Source organism: Lithobates pipiens, unplaced genomic scaffold, assembly GCF_037356315.1.
Source record: "Lithobates pipiens isolate NorthernLeopardFrog02 unplaced genomic scaffold, aLitPip1_a1.2 Scaffold_19, whole genome shotgun sequence".
Lineage (NCBI taxonomy): Eukaryota > Metazoa > Chordata > Amphibia > Anura > Ranidae > Lithobates > Lithobates pipiens.
The window spans coordinates 583,892,345-583,909,880 of NW_027507764.1; the positions used below are offsets into that span (position 1 = coordinate 583,892,345).

At 46.8% G+C, this 17,536-nt stretch overlaps 1 protein-coding gene across 1 annotated transcript in view; it reads left to right on the forward strand.

Moving 5' to 3' along the window:
- The window catches only part of LOC143998124 (uncharacterized), a 29,867-nt gene extending 12,614 nt beyond the window's left edge, over positions 1 to 17,253 (forward strand). The window contains exon 3 of the mRNA XM_077493867.1: positions 17,183 to 17,253. Coding sequence (XP_077349993.1) covers positions 17,183 to 17,253 — 71 coding nt within the window. The remainder of the gene's footprint in view (positions 1 to 17,182) is intronic.
- Positions 17,254 to 17,536: the final 283 nt, after the last annotated feature.

Genomic DNA, 17,536 nt, shown 5'->3' on the forward strand with positions numbered 1-17,536 from the left:
TGATCAGTGAGAAGAATGTTCCTTACATTGGTGGTCAGTGAGAAGAATGTTCCTTACATTGGTGATCAGTGAGAAGAATGCTCCTTACATTGGTGATCAGTGAGAAGAATGTTCCTTACATTGGTGATCAGTGAGAAGAATGTTCCTTACATTGGTGATCAGTGAGAAGAATGTTCCTTACATTGGTGATCAGTGGGAAGAATGTTCCTTACATTGGTGATCAGTGGGAAGAATGTTCCTTACATCGGTGATCAGTGAGAAGAATGTTCCTTACATTGGTGATCAGTGAGAAGAATGTCCCTTACATTGGTGATCAGTGGGAAGAATGTTCCTTACATTGGTGATCAGTGAGAAGAATGTTCCTTACATTGGTGATCAGTGAGAAGAATGTCCCTTACATTGGTGATCAGTGAGAAGAATGTCCCTTACATTGGTGATCAGTGAGAAGAATGTTCCTTACATTGGTGATCAGTGAGAAGAATGTTCCTTACATTGGTGATCAGTGAGAAGAATGCTCCTTACATTGGTGATCAGTGAGAAGAATGTTCCTTACATTGGTGATCAGTGGGAAGAATGTCCCTTACATTGGTGATCAGTGAGAAGAATGTTCCTTACATTGGTGATCAGTGAGAAGAATGTTCCTTACATTGGTGATCAGTGAGAAGAATGTTCCTTACATTGGTGATCAGTGAGAAGAATGTTCCTTACATTGGTGATCAGTGAGAAGAATGTTCCTTACATTGGTGATCAGTGAGAAGAATGTTCCTTACATTGGTGATCAGTGAGAAGAATGTTCCTTACATTGGTGATCAGTGAGAAGAATGTTCCTTACATTGGTGATCAGTGAGAAGAATGTTCCTTACATTGGTGATCAGTGAGAAGAATGTTCCTTACATTGGTGATCAGTGAGAAGAATGTTCCTTACATTGGTGATCAGTGAGAAGAATGTTCCTTACATTGGTGATCAGTGAGAAGAATGTTCCTTACATTGGTGATCAGTGGGAAGAATGTTCCTTACATTGGTGATCAGTGAGAAGAATGTTCCTTACATCGGTGATCAGTGAGAAGAATGTTCCTTACATTGGTGATCAGTGAGAAGAATGTTCCTTACATTGGTGATCAGTGAGAAGAATGTTCCTTACATTGGTGATCAGTGGGAAGAATGTTCCTTACATTGGTGATCAGTGGGAAGAATGTTCCTTACATCGGTGATCAGTGAGAAGAATGTTCCTTACATTGGTGATCAGTGAGAAGAATGTCCCTTACATTGGTGATCAGTGGGAAGAATGTTCCTTACATTGGTGATCAGTGAGAAGAATGTTCCTTACATTGGTGATCAGTGAGAAGAATGTCCCTTACATTGGTGATCAGTGAGAAGAATGTTCCTTACATTGGTGATCAGTGGGAAGAATGTTCCTTACATTGGTGATCAGTGAGAAGAATGTTCCTTACATTGGTGATCAGTGGGAAGAATGTTCCTTACATTGGTGATCAGTGGGAAGAATGTTCCTTACATTGGTGATCAGTGAGAAGAATGTCCCTTACATTGGTGATCAGTGAGAAGAATGTTCCTTACATTGGTGATCAGTGGGAAGAATGTTCCTTACATTGGTGATCAGTGGGAAGAATGTTCCTTACATTGGTGATCAGTGGGAAGAATGTTCCTTACATTGGTGATCAGTGGGAAGGAGGAGGAGGACACACCCAAGGAGCTCTCTCTGAGAACCACACCTTTTTTCAAGCCTGGGCTTTGCCTACTAGCTCAGCCCAGGAATAATGCCTGATCCTGGGGGAGGCCCTGGGATGGATTCCCCTGATGATACGGGGCCTAGTGAGGAGGAGGAGGTGGAGGATCTGTCTGTGGGTCCGGGCCCTGCTGAGAACGTGGATGCCTACAGACAGAAGATTGTTGACCGTTTTCGGGCAATCGGAAGGGCTGAGGAGAAACTTAAATGTTTAAAAGCTGAACATAAAAACTTCAAGACCAAGTATTTCCAGGCCTGGAGTAAAAACCGTTTGGCCATGAAGCCAGAGTTACAGCAAATGGAGGAGAAAGTAAAGAAACAATCTTTATTTTTGAATAAATTGAAGGACAGAAGCGGAGCTTTTGCTGAAAAATTTAAAAATGAGAAAAGATTTTCCAGCCAGACATCGCTGAGTTCTGTGGATCAGCAGCCGCAGGTAACAGACAACCCGGCTTCATCTGTCTCTGCACCTCTCCCCCCATGTCAGGCTGGGGAATCGCCAGCGGCAACCAGCCAGGGGGTTGAGAGTCAACATGGCACCCTGCAGTTCATCCAGCAGATGGAGTCACCCCTGAGGGCAGACAGGTCTGTTGGTGAGCCATCGGAGGTCCCTGAGGATGAGCGGAGGGATTGCAGACCGGCAGAGCCAGCACTGGTGGAGGGATCCCAGTGCGCTGTACAGCCTTCATCCAACATGTCTGCCCCACCTGCTGTAGTGGATGGTGTCCCGGCTGAGGAACAGAGAGGGAAGGAGCTCTGCAAACAGCTGCCTGCTACAGGGAAACCCTCTGCAGACATGGGGGGAGAGCCCCTGGCAGAGGTGTCATCAGCCCACCAGAGCAATGTGGATGGATCTCCATCATGCACCCCACGCCTGGATTTTGCTGAGACTTGTAGTTCCACAAGCAAGATGGCTGCCAGCTCCAGAGAGCCTGTTTCTCCTTCACCTGGGCTGATTGATGCAGGTGGGGGAGGGGATCAGCACAGTGCAGCATGTGAAGTGGAGACTGCCATGGAAGTCTCCTGCAGTGATTCACCTGTTGCTGTATTAGGACAACATTCACCTGGCTCAGCTGATAGTCCTGTCCTGATGGAGGAGAAGAGTCAGCCTGGAGGTGAAGTGTGTATGGGGACAGCAGTGACTGAGGACACGGCAGGAACTATGAATGTGCCAGGAAATAATGACAGCAATATTATTGATAAGGCAGTGAATGTGGTGGGTGGTGGTGGTGATGGTGGAGGGGCTAATATTGCTGACCAAGATAAAAATGACATTTCTCTTTCTGCTCAGCAGAAGAAAGACTCATCGATTGTGCAGGCCAAATCTGTACAATCGATATCTGCTGGAAATGTGTCAGAAGGCTCAAAACAAACAAATGTCTCTTCTGGTGGGAGGAATATGGGGAGTTATGCATCTGTTGTGGGGAGTCGCACCAAGGAGGGTGGGGGGAATGCTGTAAATATTGGTGGTCACAATATAGGGGGGTTTGGTGGTGGGTATAGGAGGAGGAATGTGGTTCAGTTCAAGTGGGAGGGGGAGGGGACCCCACCAGTGAGGGGGAGGGTGGCTGAGTTGATTTTGGAAATGGGTTTTAAAGCTGTGGATATTTTTGCTTTAATTTGCCCAGTGGGAAGTTATGAATTTGATTTATCTTTTGTAAAACCTGAGGGGTTGGATTTATTTTGGGAGCGACATAGGAGGTGCCAGGGCCTTCCGCAGTGGAGTGGTTTGGTGCCAAAGGTTATTTCCAGGCAGCCCCTGATAAGATCGGTGACCATCCTGGTGCGTAACGAATCCATACCAGAGGCTGATTTGATAGTATGGCTACGCCGATATGGTGAGGTCCTCACTCCACTGCGGAAGGTCCTGGATGAACATGGCATATGGACAGGGGCCTGGACGGTGTCACTAAAATTGGGGGTGCTGGGCAATGTAGTCCAACATCTGCCCTGCTCAGCTTTCCTGGGAAGAGATCGGCTGACTATATTCTACCAGGGACAGCCCAAAGTCTGCAATAAATGTGGTGAAAAGGGCCATTTTGCCTCTACCTGCACCCGTAAAAAATGTTCGCTATGCCAGGGTCTGGACCATTTGGCAAAAGATTGTACCCAAATTCGGTGCAATCTGTGCCAAAAGCTTGGCCATCCTTACAGTAAGTGTCCAGAGGCTTTACATAACTTGCCAGGATTGGAGGCTGAGCTGCAGAGGCTGGATAAGGAGGATGAGGCCGCTGTAACTGTTGTTGTCCCCCCTGTGTCTGTTCCATCTGTTGTGTTGGGTTCTGTTTCCCCTGGTAATGTTGTCCCTGAGTCTGTCCCTCCTGTGTCTGTTCCATCTGTTTCAGGTTCTGTTTCCCTTAGTAATGTGGTCCCTGAGTCTGTCCCCCCTGTGTCTGTTCCATCTGTTTCAGGTTCTGTTTCCCCTAGTGATGTGGTCCCTAGGTCTGTCCCCCATGTGGTGGTCCCTATTCCTGCTGTACGTAGGTCCTCCAGACTAGCGGAAGCTGCTGGGGGGGCAGGTTTAGCGGATCTTCCTTCTCAGCCTCCAGTCCCTGTCCCTCGGCAGCGCAAACGTGGTCAGGGGAGTGTGGGGGTGCTGGATGGGGGTGGGGCTGATGGAAGGGTGTCCATATCCCATGTCTCACCCTCTGTTGGGGGGGATTCGGATGATGAGGGGTGGGAGACGTTTAGGAGGAAGAAAAAGAAGAAGAGGAAGACAAATAAGGTGGTAATTTCTTCCTCAGAGTCGGACCCAGGAGGGGTTCCTCCTGGTAACCCTTTTTCAGTTTTGTCAGGTGACGGGATGTCTGATTTATCTTTTTCTTTATCATCCATGGATGAGGGGGAGTCACATAGTTTGAAGAGAGCTGTTTCTGGTGATGAGAGTGGGGCAAAGGTTAAGAAACGACTACCCCAATCACCCTGATGGCAGTTCCCACTCCGATAAAGGTGGCGACCATTAATGTCGCCAGCATGAAATCTGCAAGAGCTCGTGATATTGCCTTATTTTTGCTCAGCAAGTTTGATGCCGAGATTTTATTTTTGCAAGAGACCTGGCTCAATACTTTGGCCGATGTCCATCTAGCAAAAAGGGAGTGGAGATGCGGTCCCTCCTTTTGGTCTCTTGCGGCAGAGCCCTGCAGCGGAGTTGCGGTCCTTTTTAAAACCGATATGGTAACGTGCCGGCGGGTAATTGAGGTAGAGATTGGGAGATGCATGGTCTTGGACGTCTCTGTTAGGGGGCAGGATCTGCGTTTGATTAATATCTATGGACCGCAGTCAAGATGGGGCAGGAAATGCCTCCTCACAGAGATCAAGCCCTTCCTTTTTACGTCCCAGCAGGTTGTCTTTGGAGGTGATTTTAACACCATAATTAGGCCTGAAGACAGGAGAGGCTCCATAGACAGGCTGGCGTACGATAGCGTTTTTCTTAGAGATATGGTGAGACAAGCAGGCCTGGTAGATGTGCATATTAAGCACTGCCCTGGCAGCACGGGATTCACATTTCAGAGAGGGAATAGTCAGAGTAGGATAGATAGGTTTTTTTTAAAGGAGAACTCTGCTTTCTCGGCTCCTGAGTTGAGGGCGGTGGAGTTCTCTGACCACTGTATGCTGTCTGTGACTCTGAATGCCTCGGACACTCCACCCAGGGGAAGGGGTACCTGGAAACTGAATTCGGCTCTCCTGGAAGACGTAGAGGTAAGACAATCCTTTGAGGATTTTTTCCAGGCACAGGTTTCTATTCTGGACTTTTGCAGCACTAAGTCAGAGTGGTGGGAACTTGTGAAACAAAGGGCGATTGGACTTTTCAAGGCCATAAGTAAGAAGAAGCAGCTTGGTATGTACATTGCCTACCAGCATTTGCGGAGGAAGCTTGATCGTCTTGTCTCGTATAGAGGAGATCCAGGGGAGATCTCTGAGGTGAAGTTTCTTCTTAGAAAGTGTCAATACGACCGGCATGCCTCCTTGGTTCTGGAGAGGGATTATGGAAAATATCACTCGCCTGATCCTTACCAGAACTGTAAGCAAGGCATAGCAGTTAAGACGGTCATAGGCCTGAGGGATAGTACAGGTTCCCTGGTGAAGTCCAGATCAGGGATCCTGGAAATCTTCAGATCATATTATGCAGATCTTCTAGGAAGAAAGGACCTTTGTCGGGACAAGATGGAAAGCTTTCTGGATTCTACTCCAGGATTGGGAAATGGTACATTGCCTTTGATGGATTTGACAGAACCAATTTCAGTGGATGAGGTAGTCCATGCTATAGAGAAGCTGGCTACCAAAAAATCGCCTGGGCCAGATGGGTTGACAGCTGAATTCTACAAGTGTTTTAAGTCCATTCTGGCTCCCTTTTTAGCGGAGGTTTATAACAGCTGTCTAGAAGAGGGTTCGCTCCCTCCCTCCATGAGGCAATCCGCTGTGATTCTTCTGTCAAAAGGTAAAGACCCCTCAATGATTGAGAACTGGCGCCCCATCAGTCTTCTCAATGTTGATAGAAAGATCTTGGCGAAGATTCTTTTTTGGCGCTTGTCGTCAGTGGCAGGCGATTTGTTGTCCAGTCATCAGCACTGCTCGGTCCAAGGTAGAAGTACCTTTTCAGCGGTTTTAGCTGTCCGGGAGGCTTTGGAGCGATGCAGGGCTGCTGGATGGAGAAAGTACTTGCTGGCATTGGATCAGGCGAAGGCTTTTGATAGAGTCAATCACGAGTACCTGTATTTGCTACTTGGTAGATACGGCCTGCAGGGGAGGTTTATAGATTGGCTGAAGACATTATATAAAGGGGCTGAGAGCTTCCCACTGGTTAATGGTTGGGTTGGATGGCCTTTTGAGGTTGGCTCTGGTGTGCGCCAGGGATGTCCTCTGAGCCCCCTGTTATATGTATTCGCAATCGACCCCTTCATAAGAAGGCTAGAGAGTGGATCTTTGTGCGGGGTGCCTTTGGGCATTGCTGGTGTGCCACCTTTGAAGGTCGTGGCCTATGCCGATGATGTGTCTGTTATTGTCTCTGGAACGGAGGAGGCGCAGGAGGTGGTCTCTATGATAGAGCAGTACACGGAGGCTTCTGGTTCTAAAGTCAACCATGAAAAGAGTGAAGTTTTCTGGATGGGTGAGGAAGGTGAAAGCTTCGAACTTCCGGATGCCTTCCCAGAGCCCCAGCAGGAAATTAAAGTGTTGGGCATCAAATTTGGTCCTGGTGACTATGGTCATCGAAATTGGGAAAGCAGGTTGGTGTGTGCCAATGCCAAAGTAGCAAGTTGGAAGAAATGGAAGCTTTCATTGAGGGAGAGGGTTGACTTGATCAAAACGTACCTGGTCCCAATTTTTTTATATGTCAGCTTCGTCTGTATCTTGCCAGTATCTCTCTATGCAAGGGTGTACAGCTGCTTTTTCCAACTGTTATGGGGAAGTAGGCTGAACCTGATCAAACGCAATGTAACTTACCTGTCTAGGCGGGAGGGTGGCCTAGGAATGGTCAACCCAATAGTTTTCTTTTCTCTGCTGTTTTTAAAGTACAATCTTGGTAACATGCTAGCAGAGAACCCGCCGGGATGGGTGGGTATTTTTCAATCTTGTTTTAGGCCTTTTCTGCGATCCTGGGAAGATGGCGGGCCAGTGAAAAGTCTGAGAGTCCGACATGGCAAGCTCCCGGCTTATGTTGCCCCGTGTCTGAAAATACTTCGGCAGTGGCAGGTGACAGTGGAGGATATCAAGTCCCTCCCCAGGAAGCTTCTGGAGAAGAGGATTTTGGGCTCTGCTTTCAGTGTGTCACTGGCCTTAAGGGATTGCCCAGGCTCTGTAATGAGGGAAGGGTTGCGTTTAATCAATTTAGAAAGAATCCCCTTGAAGTTTAGGGATCAAGCCTGGCTCGCCTTCCATGGAAGGCTCTATGTGAGAGGGAACTTGAAGCATCGCCCTGTGGATGATCGGGATTGTCCTAGAGCAGAGTGTGTTGGTAAAGTGGAGTCTATGGACCACTTTTTGCTCCAGTGTCCCTTTAACATAGAGGTGTATAAAAAGGTGGGGAGGGCTCTAGGCATCCCCTTTTTCTATCGCATGAGTTATGCAGAGTGGGTGTATGGGGCATTCCCGACTCACTGGGATTTTGATTTGGATACACTGTTTTTAGTTAGTATAGTTGTCCGTTACTTCACATGGAATGCACGGTGCCAGATTACCCTGCGGAAGAAAGTCCTCTCTGTTGAGGTGGTGGTGCACGATATTCTGGGTGAGGTTGGGAAAATTCGGGGTCTTGAGAAGGGCAGGGAGCCTCGGGCAGTCTGGATAAGGGCGTGGAGGAATATCAGACCTGCCTTTGGTGAACTGCCCATCTCTGGGTGAGGAGCTCTTTTCTTTTTCTGGTTCTTTCACTCCCTTAGCTTTTGTTGGTTAATATCTTCTTTTTGAAGAAGGGCTGCATGCATAATAGGTGCGGGATTGTTTCTTAACCTCACAAGTTTGATGTCTGGTGTAATGGTGTGAGTCGTAATAGGATTTATGTTATTGCTGTAAAGTATTTTCTTTTTTTGGTTTGAGAGCAGTTTTGCTATATTTATTTTAATTTATGTAAATATGTATATATTTATGTATATTTATATATTGTGATTTTATGCTTAATGATTGCAAGACTTTTAATAAACAAAAATTGGGAAGAATGTTCCTTACATTGGTGATCAGTGAGAAGAATGTTCCTTACATTGGTGGTCAGTGAGAAGAATGTTCCTTACATTGGTGATCAGTGAGAAGAATGTCCCTTACATTGGTGATCAGTGAGAAGAATGCTCCTTACATTGGTGATCACTGAGAAGAATGCTCCTTACATTGGTGATCAGTGAGAAGAATGTTCCTTACATTGGTGATCAGTGAGAAGAATGTCCCTTACATTGGTGATCAGTGGGAAGAATGTTCCTTACATTGGTGATCAGTGGGAAGAATGTTCCTTACATTGGTGATCAGTGGGAAGAATGTTCCTTACATTGGTGATCAGTGGGAAGGAGGAGGAGGACACACCCAAAGAGCTCTCTGTGAGAACCACCCATTTTTCAAGCCTGGGCCTTGCCTGCTAGCTTGGCCCAGGAATAATGCCTGATCCTGGGGGAGGCCCTGAGATGGATCCCCCTGATGACACGGGGCCCAGTGAGGAGGAGGTGGAGGATCTGTCTGTGGGTCCGGGCCCTGGTATGGATGCCAGCGTTTTCAGCCTTAAGGTTGTTAATCGCTTTAGGGCGATTGGGAGAGCGGAGGAGAAACTTAAAGTTTTGAGAGTGGAGCTTAAAAACTTCAAAGCCAAATACTTCCAGGCCTGGAGTAAGAATCGCACCGCCATGAAGCCTGAGCTACAGGAATTAGAGGAAAAAGTAAAGCAGCAAACTTTATTGTTGGGAAAACTAAAAGAAAAAAGTGGAGCATTTAAAGAAAAGTTTGAAAACGAGAGAAGGTTTGTCAGCCAGTCCTCAGCATGTTCTGTGGATCAGCCTCAGCATATGGATGACCCGGGTCCATCTGCCTCTGCTCCTCTCCCCCCATGTAAGGCCTTGGAGTCGCCGGCGGCAACCAGCCAGGGGGTTGAGAGTGAGAATGGCACCCTGACCTTCATCCAGAGGATGGAATCCCCCCTGAGAGGAGACAAGTTTGTAATGTCTGATAATCCATCAGAGGTCCCGGAGGATGTTCAGAAGAATCAGCCAGGGAATGAGGATGAACCTGCACCAAATCCCCTGAACATGGATGTTGCTGCACCTGCATGTGCTGAGACCTGTAGTTCCACTACCACGTTTGCTGCATGTGTTTCACACACTGTGGCTGACACCTGCAATGTGATTGCTTCACCTGAGCCTCTCTGTGTTCCAGCAGAGCTGATTGATGCTGGTGGGGGAGGGGGTCAGAATACTGCACCATGTGCAGTGGAAGCCATGGATGTGTCAGTCCAGCCTGCACTGTCCTCTGCAGAAAGTCCTGTCCTGATGGAAGAGAACAGGCCAGCTGAAGATTCCACCAGCACAGCAGTGGGAACTGACACTGCTGGGAAGACTGCAGGACATGTGAATATACCAGCAAGTATCAACAATGACAGTCATGATAAAACAATGAATGTGGTGGGTGGTGGTGGTGATGGTGAAGGGGTTAATACTGCTGGGAAAAACAAAAATGACATTTCTCTCTCTGCTCAGAGGAAAGACTCATCGATTGTACAGACCAAATCTGTACAATCGATATCTGCTAAAGATGTCTCAGACAGTTCAAAACACACAAATATCTCTTCTGCTGGGAGGAATATGGGGAGTTATGCATCTGTTGTGGGGAGTCGCACCAAGGAGGGTGGGGGGAATACTGTAAATATTGGTGGTCACAATATAGGGGGTTTTGGTGGTGGGTATAGGAGGAGGAATGTGGTTCAGTTCAAGTGGGAGGGGGAGGGGACCCCACCAGTGAGGGGGAGGGTGGCAGAGTTGATTTTGGAAATGGGGTTTAAAGCTGTGGATATTTTTGCTTTGATTTGCCCAGTGGGGAGTTATGAATTTGATTTGTCTTTTGTAAAACCTGAGGGGTTGGATTTATTTTGGGAGCGACATAGGAGGTGCCAGGGCCTTTCGCAGTGGAGTGGTTTGGTGCCAAAGGTGATTTCCAGGCAGCCTCTGATAAAATCGGTGACCATCCTGGTGCGTAACGAATCCATACCAGAGGCTGATTTGATAGTATGGCTACGCCGATATGGTGAGGTCCTCACTCCACTGCGGAAGGTCCTGGATGAGCATGGGATATGGACAGGGGCCTGGACGGTGTCACTAAAACTGGGGGTGCTGGGCAATGTAGTCCAACATCTGCCCTGCTCAGCTTTTCTGGGAAGAGATCGGCTGACTATTTTCTACCAGGGACAGCCCAAAGTCTGCAATAAATGTGGTGAAAAGGGCCATTTTGCCTCTACCTGCACCCGTAAAAAGTGTTCGCTATGCCAGGGTCTGGACCACTTGGCGAAAGATTGTACCCAAATTCGGTGCAATCTGTGCCAACAGCTTGGCCATCCTTACAGTAAGTGTCCAGAGGCTTTACATAACCTGCAAGGATTGGAGGCTGAGCTGCAGAGGCTGGATAAGGAGGATCAGGCCGCTGTAACTGTTGTTGTCCCTCCTGTGTCAGTTCCATCTGTTTCCCCTGGTAATGTTGTCCCTGAGTCTGTCCCTCCTGTGTCTGTTCCATCTGTTTCAGGTTCTGTTTCCCCTGGTAATGTGGTCCCTGAGTCTGTCCCTCCTGTGTCAGTTCCTTCTGTTTCAGATTCTGTTCCCTCTAGTGATGTGGTCCCTAAGTCTGTCCCCCATGTGGTTGTCCCTATTCCTGCTGTACGTAGGTCCTCCAGACTAGCGGAGGCTGCTGGGGGGGCAGGTTTAGCGGATCTTCCTTCTCAGCCTCCAGTCCCTGTCCCTCGGCAGCGCAAACGTGGTCAGGGGAATGTGGGGGTGCTGGATGGGGGTGGGGCGGATGGAAGGGTGTCCATATCCCATGTCTCACCCTCTGTTGAGGGGGATTCAGATGATGAGGGGTGGGAGACGTTTAGGAGGAAGAAAAAGAAGAAGAGGAAGACAAATAAAGTAGTTATTTCTTCCTCAGAGTCGGACCCAGGAGGGGTACCTCCTGGTAACCCTTTTTCAGTTTTGTCAGGTGATGGGATGTCTGATGTATCTTTTTCTTTATCATCCATGGATGAGGGGGAGTCACATAGTCTGAAGAGAGCTGTTTCTGGTGATGAGAGTGTGGCAAAGGTTAAGAAACGACTACCCCAATCATCCTGATGGCAGTTCCCACTCCGATAAAGGTGGCGACCATTAATGTCGCCAGCATGAAATCTGCAAGAGCTCGTGATATTGCCTTATTTTTGCTCAGCGAGTTTGATGCCGAGATTTTATTTTTGCAAGAGACCTGGCTCAATACTTTGGCCGATGTCCATCTAGCAAAAAGGGAGTGGAGATGCGGTCCCTCCTTTTGGTCTCTTGCGGCAGAGCCCTGCAGCGGAGTTGCGGTCCTTTTTAAAACCGATATGGTAACGTGCCGGCGGGTAATTGAGGTAGAGATTGGGAGATGCATGGTCTTGGACGTCTCTGTTAGGGGGCAGGACTTGCGCCTGATTAATATCTATGGACCGCAGTCAAGATGGGGCAGGAAATGCCTCCTCACAGAGATCAAGCCCTTCCTTTTTACATCCCAGCAGGTTGTCTTTGGAGGTGATTTTAACACCATAATTAGGCCTGAAGACAGGAGAGGCTCCATAGACAGGCTGGCGTACGATAGCGTTTTTCTTAGAGATATGGTGAGACAAGCAGGCCTGGTAGATGTGCATATTAAGCACTGCCCTGGCAGCACGGGATTCACATTTCAGAGAGGGAATAGTCAGAGTAGGATAGATAGGTTTTTTTTAAAGGAGAACTCTGCTTTCTCGGCTCCTGAGTTGAGGGCGGTGGAGTTCTCTGACCACTGTATGCTGTCTGTGACTCTGAATGCCTCGGACACTCCACCCAGGGGAAGGGGTACCTGGAAACTGAATTCGGCTCTCCTGGAAGACGTAGAGGTAAGACAATCCTTTGAGGATTTTTTTCAGGCACAGGTTTCTATTCTGGACTTTTGCAGCACTAAGTCAGAGTGGTGGGAGCTTGTGAAACAAAGGGCGATTGGACTTTTCAAGGCCATAAGTAAGAAGAAGCAGCTTGGTATGTACATTGCCTACCAGCATTTGCGGAGGAAGCTTGATCGTCTTGTCTCGTATAGAGGAGATCCAGGGGAGATCTCTGAGGTGAAGTTTCTTCTTAGAAAGTGTCAATACGACCGGCATGCCTCCTTGGTTCTGGAGAGGGATTATGGAAAATATCACTCGCCTGATCCTTACCAGAACTGTAAGCAAGGCATAGCAGTTAAGACGGTCATAGGCCTGAGGGATAGTACGGGTTCCCTGGTGAAGTCCAGATCAGGGATCCTGGAGATCTTCAGATCATATTATGCAGACCTTCTGGGAAGAAAGGACCTTTGTCGGGACAAGATGGAAAGCTTTCTGGATTCTACTCCAGGATTGGGAAATGGTACATTGCCTTTGATGGATTTGACAGAACCAATTTCAGTGGATGAGGTAGTTCATGCTATAGAGAAGCTGGCTACCAAAAAATCGCCTGGGCCAGATGGGTTGACAGCTGAATTCTACAAGTGTTTTAAGTCCATTCTGGCTCCCTTTTTAGCGGAGGTTTATAACAGCTGTCTAGAAGAGGGTTCGCTCCCTCCCTCCATGAGGCAATCCGCTGTGATTCTTCTGTCAAAAGGTAAAGACCCCTCAATGATTGAGAACTGGCGCCCCATCAGTCTTCTCAATGTTGATAGAAAGATCTTGGCGAAGATTCTTTTTTGGCGCTTGTCGTCAGTGGCAGGCGATTTGTTGTCCAGTCATCAGCACTGCTCGGTCCAAGGTAGAAGTACCTTTTCAGCGGTTTTAGCTGTCCGGGAGGCTTTGGAACGATGCAGGGCTGCTGGATGGAGAAAGTACTTGCTGGCATTGGATCAGGCGAAGGCTTTTGATAGAGTCAATCACGAGTACCTGTATTTGCTACTTGGTAGATACGGCCTGCAGGGGAGGTTTATAGATTGGCTGAAGACATTATATAAAGGGGCTGAGAGCTTCCCACTGGTTAATGGTTGGGTTGGACGGCCTTTTGAGGTTGGCTCTGGTGTGCGCCAGGGATGTCCTCTGAGCCCCCTGTTATATGTATTCGCAATCGACCCCTTCATAAGAAGGCTAGAGAGTGGATCTTTGTGCGGGGTGCCTTTGGGCATTGCTGGTGTGCCACCTTTGAAGGTCGTGGCCTATGCCGATGATGTGTCTGTTATTGTCTCTGGAACGGAGGAGGCGCAGGAGGTGGTCTCTATGATAGAGCAGTACACGGAGGCTTCTGGTTCTAAAGTCAACCATGAAAAGAGTGAAGTTTTCTGGATGGGTGAGGAAGGTGAAAGCTTCGAACTTCCGGATGCCTTCCCAGAGCCCCAGCAGGAAATTAAAGTGTTGGGCATCAAATTTGGTCCTGGTGACTATGGTCATCGAAATTGGGAAAGCAGGTTGGTGTGTGCCAATGCCAAAGTAGCAAGTTGGAAGAAATGGAAGCTTTCATTGAGGGAGAGGGTTGACTTGATCAAAACGTACCTGGTCCCAATTTTTTTATATGTCAGCTTCGTCTGTATCTTGCCAGTATCTCTCTATGCAAGGGTGTACAGCTGCTTTTTCCAACTGTTATGGGGAAGTAGGCTGAACCTGATCAAACGCAATGTAACTTACCTGTCTAGGCGGGAGGGTGGCCTAGGAATGGTCAACCCAATAGTTTTCTTTTCTCTGCTGTTTTTAAAGTACAATCTTGGTAACATGCTAGCAGAGAACCCGCCGGGATGGGTGGGTATTTTTCAATCTTGTTTTAGGCCTTTTCTGCGATCCTGGGAAGATGGCGGACCAGTGAAAAGTCTGAGAGTCCGACATGGCAAGCTCCCGGCTTATGTTGCCCCGTGTCTGAAAATACTTCGGCAGTGGCAGGTGACAGTGGAGGATATCAAGTCCCTCCCCAGGAAGCTTCTGGAGAAGAGGATTTTGGGCTCTGCTTTCAGTGTGTCACTGGCCTTAAGGGATTGCCCAGGCTCTGTAATGAGGGAGGGGTTGCGTTTAATCAATTTAGAAAGAATCCCCTTGAAGTTTAGGGATCAAGCCTGGCTCGCCTTCCATGGAAGGCTCTATGTGAGAGGGAACTTGAAGCATCGCCCTGTGGATGATCGGGATTGTCCTAGAGCGGAGTGTGTTGGTAAAGTGGAGTCTATGGACCACTTTTTGCTCCAGTGTCCCTTTAACATAGAGGTGTATAAAAGGGTGGGGAGGGCTCTAGGCATCCCCTTTTTCTATCGCATGAGTTATGCGGAGTGGGTGTATGGGGCATTCCCGACTCACTGGGATTTTGATTTGGATACACTGTTTTTAGTTAGTATAGTTGTCCGTTACTTCACATGGAATGCACGGTGCCAGATTACCCTGCGGAAGAAAGTCCTCTCTGTTGAGGTGGTGGTGCACGATATTCTGGGTGAGGTTGGGAAAATTCGGGGTCTTGAGAAGGGCAGGGAGCCTCGGGCAGTCTGGATAAGGGCGTGGAGGAATATCAGACCTGCCTTTGGTGAACTGCCCATCTCTGGGTGAGGAGCTCTTTTCTTTTTCTGGTTCTTTCACTCCCTTAGCTTTTTTTGGTTAGTATCTTCTTTTTGAAGAAGGGCTGCATGCATAATGGGTACAGGTTTGTTTCTTAACCTCACAAGTTTGATGTCTGGTGTAATGGTGTGAGTCGTAATAGGATTTATGTTATTGCTGTAAAGTATTTTTTTTTTTTTTTGGTTTGAGAGCAGTTTTGCTATATTCATTTTAATTTATGTAAATATGTATATATTTATGTATATTTATATATTGTGATTTTACGCTTAATGATTGCAAGACTTTTAATAAAGAAAAATTGGGAAGAATGTTCCTTACATTGGTGATCAGTGAGAAGAATGTTCCTTACATTGGTGATCAGTGAGAAGAATGTTCCTTACATTGGTGATCAGTGAGAAGAATGTTCCTTACATTGGTGATCAGTGAGAAGAATGTCCCTTACATTGGTGATCAGTGGGAAGAATGTTCCTTACATTGGTGATCAGTGGGAAGAATGTTCCTTACATTGGTGATCAGTGGGAAGAATGTTCCTTACATTGGTGATCAGTGAGAAGAATGTTCCTTACATTGGTGATCAGTGAGAAGAATGTTCCTTACATTGGTGATCAGTGAGAAAAATGTTCCTTACATTGGTGATCAGTGAGAAGAATGTCCCTTACATTGGTGATCAGTGAGAAGAATGTTCCTTACATTGGTGATCAGTGAGAAGAATGTTCCTTACATTGGTGATCAGTGAGAAGAATGTCCCTTACATTGGTGATCAGTGGGAAGAATGTTCCTTACATTGGTGATCAGTGGGAAGAATGTTCCTTACATTGGTGATCAGTGGGAAGAATGTTCCTTACATTGGTGATCAGTGAGAAGAATGTTCCTTACATTGGTGATCAGTGAGAAGAATGTTCCTTACATTGGTGATCAGTGAGAAGAATGTTCCTTACATTGGTGATCAGTGAGAAGAATGTTCCTTACATTGGTGATCAGTGGGAAGAATGCTCCTTACATTGGTGATCAGTGGGAAGAATGTTCCTTATATTGGTGATCAGTGGGAAGAATGTTCCTTACATTGGTGATCAGTGGGAAGAATGTTCCTTACATTGGTGGTCAGTGAGAAGAATGTTCCTTACATTGGTGATCAGTGAGAAGAATGCTCCTTACATTGGTGATCAGTGAGAAGAATGTTCCTTACATTGGTGATCAGTGGGAAGAATGTTCCTTACATTGGTGATCAGTGAAAAGAATGCTCCTTACATTGGTGATCAGTGAGAAGAATGTTCCTTACATTGGTGATCAGTGAGAAGAATGTTCCTTACATTGGTGATCAGTGAGAAGAATGTTCCTTACATTGGTGATCAGTGAGAAGAATGTTCCTTACATTGGTGATCAGTGAGAAGAATGTTCCTTACATTGGTGATCAGTGGGAAGAATGTTCCTTACATTGGTGATCAGTGGGAAGAATGTCCCTTACATTGGTGATCAGTGAGAAGAATGTCCCTTACATTGGTGATCAGTGAGAAGAATGCCCCTTACATTGGTGATCAGTGAGAAGAATGTTCCTTACATTGGTGATCAGTGGGAAGAATGTTCCTTACATTGGTGATCAGTGAGAAGAATGTTCCTTACATTGGTGATCAGTGAGAAGAATGCCCCTTACATTGGTGATCAGTGAGAAGAATGTCCCTTACATTGGTGATCAGTGAGAAGAATGTTCCTTACATTGGTGATCAGTGGGAAGAATAGCCGGCTGCCAACACCTGTCACAGTAGAATATCTGGCATTCTTCCTTGTATAATGTGGATTCAGGAATCAGTTTTTTCCATTCACCCTGCAGGCTGTACAAAAAAAAAAACAATCTCTCAGAGTATGGCCAGTTTTAGGCTGTAATAATGTCACTACAACCTAATACCGGGAGACGCCCCCCTCACAGTACAAAGTGTGTACGGTGGTCTGGACACTTCTACATACAGAAGTTATTACATTCCTGTGACGTTCTCTCAGGCTGCACACTGTGATGTTCTCTGTTATGACATCTGAATTGCAAAAATTGTAAAAATTAAAATAATGAAAAGAAAAAAGTCAGTCTGTCTGTCCTCCTGTGAGTGCAATTTGTGTTTCTCAACAAAAGCCATTATATTAATGAGATTTGGTAAAGTTGCTTGTGTTTCTTCTTGATGAGCCTTGTCAGAATTTTGTGCTCTCAGAAACTCATTAAAAACCGTTATTTTCACTTCAGAAATGAGGAGGAGGCGAGATTTCACCTTCTCTTCTCCGCTCACATTAAATGCGGCTCCATACATCAATTAACAATGGAACTTTTTATCTTTATTAGGGGTAATTGGCAAAGCTGACCTGGGAGCCAAAATAGTCATTTATCTCTTTATTGCTGAGACAGACTTCTACCCCCCTCTCTATATCGCCCTCTATCTTTTTTATAGCTTTTTTCCTATTATTCGCATTCCCCTTTCTTCACTATTTCTCCATCTTCCCTTCCCCCATCACAGCCCACTCCCTCCCTCCCTCCCTCTCTCTCTCTCCTGCCTCTTTCCCTGTCTCTGTCTCCTTCTCTCTCTCCTTCCTCTATCTCTTC